At 56.7% G+C, this 3951-nt stretch overlaps 1 protein-coding gene across 1 annotated transcript; it reads left to right on the top strand.

Moving 5' to 3' along the window:
- The first annotated feature begins 1615 nt into the window (after window positions 1–1615).
- Window positions 1616–2961, top strand: LOC112901538 (hydroxycinnamoyltransferase 4-like). The gene has a single exon (XM_025970469.1). It carries the CDS (start codon window positions 1616–1618, stop codon window positions 2924–2926), a length of 1311 nt encoding a protein of 436 aa, XP_025826254.1. The 3' UTR covers window positions 2927–2961.
- The last annotated feature ends 990 nt before the right edge of the window (window positions 2962–3951 follow it).

Below are 3951 nucleotides of genomic sequence, written 5' to 3'. Positions count from 1 at the left end.
CGTAAGTTGCCCCCGCGTCATCCCCGCATAGGGCGACTCGGGGAGATGCCCCCGTCCACCGGCCACCGCCGCCGGAAGCCTGCACGGCCCGCGAGGACGGTGGCGGCAGGGCAGCCCTCCCCCCCACCCCCCCCCCTCCCACACCCACCTAGCAAGCGCGGCCGCTGCAGGTGCCGGGGGGAGCCCGCCGCCGGGTGGGCGGTGGCGGTGCTGGCGGCTCCCGTGGTGCCAGATTTGACGCAATGTGGAGACCGCCGGTAGAGGTGGGGCCTGCGACGGCAACAGCATCGGCAAGGCAGCGTCGCTAGCGGGAGCATGAGCAGATCGGTTGGGCAGGAGGCGATCGCAAAGTAGGAGGCTTGGGCGGTCATGGGGGCGTGGAGAAGGATGTGCCGGCAGGAGGCGCTGCGGAGGTGCGGGCGTGGCTGCGTGGCGCTCGTGTGCGGCGGCCGCATGCTGGCATGGAAGCGGCCAACAAGGCCCTACGCTGGAGCAGGGGCGTGGAGGAGGTTGTGCGGCGGCCCTGTGCTGGCGCGGAAGCGGCATGTGGGGGTCCTGCATAGGTGCAGGTGGGGCTCCCGGCGGTGGCGGTGAGTTTGGCAAGGTGAGGTGGTGGCGGATGGCTAGTGCGGCAGCGAGGAGGTTTGGAGAGCTGCTATGCCGTGGTGGCGCGGCCGCTGGTGGTCTTCTTGAATGTGTGCCAGCAGCGCCGTGGTGGCGTTGCTGGCTGCGGCTGAGCGGGTACGCATCAGCGACGCCGGTGTGGTGGGCAGCGTTGGGCCACCTTCTGCTCCTGGCTGATACATTGCCGAGTGGGGTTTGCATGGCATCGGGTGAAAGCCTTGCGGCGGTGACACCTTCGGGTGCCACACTCCTTCTTGGAGGAGTTGATTTGATGACTGCTCTCCCCTCTCCTCGACGGGAGGTCCTCTAGGTAAAAACTATGCTCCGGTCAGAGCGACGATGACGACATCTGAGGATGACATTTTCCTCGTTGGAGGATGCCTCGGTGGTAGTTCCAGTGTCTGCTTGCTGGAGCAGTAATGGATGGGTTGGCGATGGTGTGTAGGTGGTGGTTGCTAGTTGTTGTTCTTGAGTTTGAGTGGTGTGGTCGGATTGACGCCCCAATCCAGCCGACCAGTGTGCGGTGCCTGTCGAGATCAGCCATAGTTATTGGAGATGAGTTGAGTTCGGTGCGTGTTGATGCCCTAATCCAACCGACTGACGTTAAGTTCAGTTGAGTGGTTCGATAATGTTGTGTGGCGTGTGCTAATGCCCTATGTAGCCGGCTGGTGTTGCTCTGTAGTATTATAGGTGTTGTACGGCTTTCAGGCCCAGTTTACCTATAAACTGAGTCAATTCTCTTTTTTTATTAATATAGGCCAAGCAAGGTTAAGGATCTTTCAAAACAAAAGGTGAAATGTACTGCAGCCAACCGTGTGCAACACATGCTTCAAACCTGCTTCTCCTATATAAGCCAATCCAGAAGATCGAGGAAAAACCACAACAGCAGTACAGCACACAATTCAGCTCGAAACACTCGGGAAAGACCATCAGAAACACCCGCCGGCGCAGCTTAGTTTCCACAGCAGGAAGACGGTCACGTGATTGCAAAATGGCCACGGTGGAGTTGTTGACGTCGGAGATGGTCGTACCGGCCGAGCCGACACCGGCGGGGGCTGTCTGGCTGTCCAACCTCGACCTGGCCGCGCGCCGCGGCTACACGCCCACGGTCTACTTCTATCAATCAAACAGCGAGCCGGGCTTCTTCGCTGTCGACGTCATCAAGGACAGCCTCGCCAAGGCGCTGGTGGCGTTCCACCCGCTCGCCGGCCGCCTTGGGTCGGACGATACTGGCCGCCTCCAGGTCGACTGCACCGGCGAGGGCGTGGTCTTCGTGACCGCACGCTCCGATTACGCCCTCGACGACCTGATGGACAACTTCGTGCCGTGCAGAGAGATGCGCGACCTGTTCGTGCCGCCGGAGCCGGCGCCGAGCCCGCCGTGCGTGCTTCTGCTGGCGCAGGTCACGTTCCTGCGGTGCGGCGGCGTCGTGCTCGGTCTGGCGGCGCACCACTCTCTCGTCGACGCGAGGAGCGCAGCGCAGTTCGTCGAGACGTGGGCGAGCATCGCGCGTGGCTCCTCCGATGAGGACACGCTCCTGTCACCATGCTTCGATCACAAGCTTCTCAGCGCGCGGCCGGCGCCGGTAGTGCTCTACGACCACCCGGAGTACAAGCCCGAGCCAACGCCGCCGGCGCACGCGGTCACCGCCGTGTCTACCTACGCCAGCGCCCTCATCACGCTCACCAAGGCACAGGTAAGCGCGCTCAAGGGGCGGTGCGAGGGGGCGTCCACGTTCCGCGCGGTGGTGGCGCTCGTGTGGCAGTGCGCGTGCCGGGCACGGTCGCTGCCGCAGGAGGCGGAGACGAGGCTGCACACCATGATCGACATGCGCCCGCGTCTATCCCCGCCGCTGCCTCAGGGCTACTTCGGCAACGCGGTGATCCGCACGTCGGCGGTGGCCACCGTCGAGGAGGTGGTGTCCAACCCCGTCGGCCACGCTGCGCGCCACGTGCGCACGGCGACGAGCCAGGGCGATGACTACGCTCGCTCGTTGGTGGACTACCTGGAAGGCGTGGACACGATGAACCTGCCGAGGAGCGGCATTTCGCGGGCGCACCTCCGTGCCATCAGCTGGATGGGCATGTCGGTGCACAGTGCCGACTTCGGCTGGGGCTCGCCGGCGTTCATGGGGCCGGCGCTCATGTACTACAGCGGCTTCTTGCACGTCCTGCACGCGGCGGGGAAGGATGACGCCGTCGTGCTCGCGCTGTCGCTGGAGCCCGAGTCCATGCCGGAGTTCAGGAAGGTGTTTGCTGAAGAGGTCGTGCGTCTCGATCGAGCTGCAGTAGCAACTCCATAGTACGTCCATACGTGATGAGCACCCCTCATATCGTAAATACTATGGGTTTACTAAGTAAGTTCAACATGCATGGAAAGATGTGCATGTATGCGAGTTGACTTATTAGATATATAAGGTTGTTGTGGCTGACGTCAAGTTTGATACTTGATGAATGTGTCCATTTTGACTATAGTGGACACAGAAGTCTCATTATATGTCCCGTGGTTTTCAATCGTCACCTTAGTTTTTTTTCACACGTAAATTATTATTATGCATGTGGTAATTATTGCTTATATATATATGTTGGTCAAGAGATGGGTATGCCGCTTTCCACTTTTATCCTCGTGCTTCTTGAATGGCGTTCTGCGTAAATAATTTAGGAGAACAAATAAATTAGAGTGGCATGCCATTGTAATTAATTAGTGATCTAAAAAATATTATTAGATACTCACTTGCATCTTTAATTTATACGTGCTCTCCAACATGATGGCTAGTAATAAGTACGCAAGCTTGACTGGTATAAAACAGTTCATAGTAAGTAGCATTAATTAGCACTACTCTGAAAAATAGCATTTAAAATCAGGAACATGATAAGAAAAATCTGACATGGTGACACAAAAATTTCTTGCGTGACGAGTTCTGCAGAAACCCCCTCTCGGAGAATTATGGTGTGGGAGAAAAGTTGAAAGAGAGATCATTGAATGAATTGTGTATTGATGGGGGACTACTGTTCAGATATTTATACATGCTCAGGAGAACAAAGGGCCGAAGGGACACGTCCTTTCGGGATTGGCCCTTTCGTGATTAGTAACGGCTAATTATATCATTAATTACTAATTAATTGCAATAAAATATTCACTAATCTAATTTCTTCGAACACTCTCTGAATCAATTTCTTCTTGTGATCTTGTAAATAGTGGAATAACTCCTTGAAAATTTATAAATAATGGAATAACTCCTAGAAAAGTCTGCAGGAAAAATAAGGAGAAGTATGGGACGGAGGGCCCTTGCCATATGGCACTCGCCGTACCTGGATCCTGCCACCA

This window comes from Panicum hallii, chromosome 7 (genome assembly GCF_002211085.1).
Source record: "Panicum hallii strain FIL2 chromosome 7, PHallii_v3.1, whole genome shotgun sequence".
NCBI classification, from domain to species: domain Eukaryota; kingdom Viridiplantae; phylum Streptophyta; class Magnoliopsida; order Poales; family Poaceae; genus Panicum; species Panicum hallii.
Note: the sequence above shows the minus strand (reverse complement) of the source record. Positions and strands in the feature narration are given on the sequence as shown.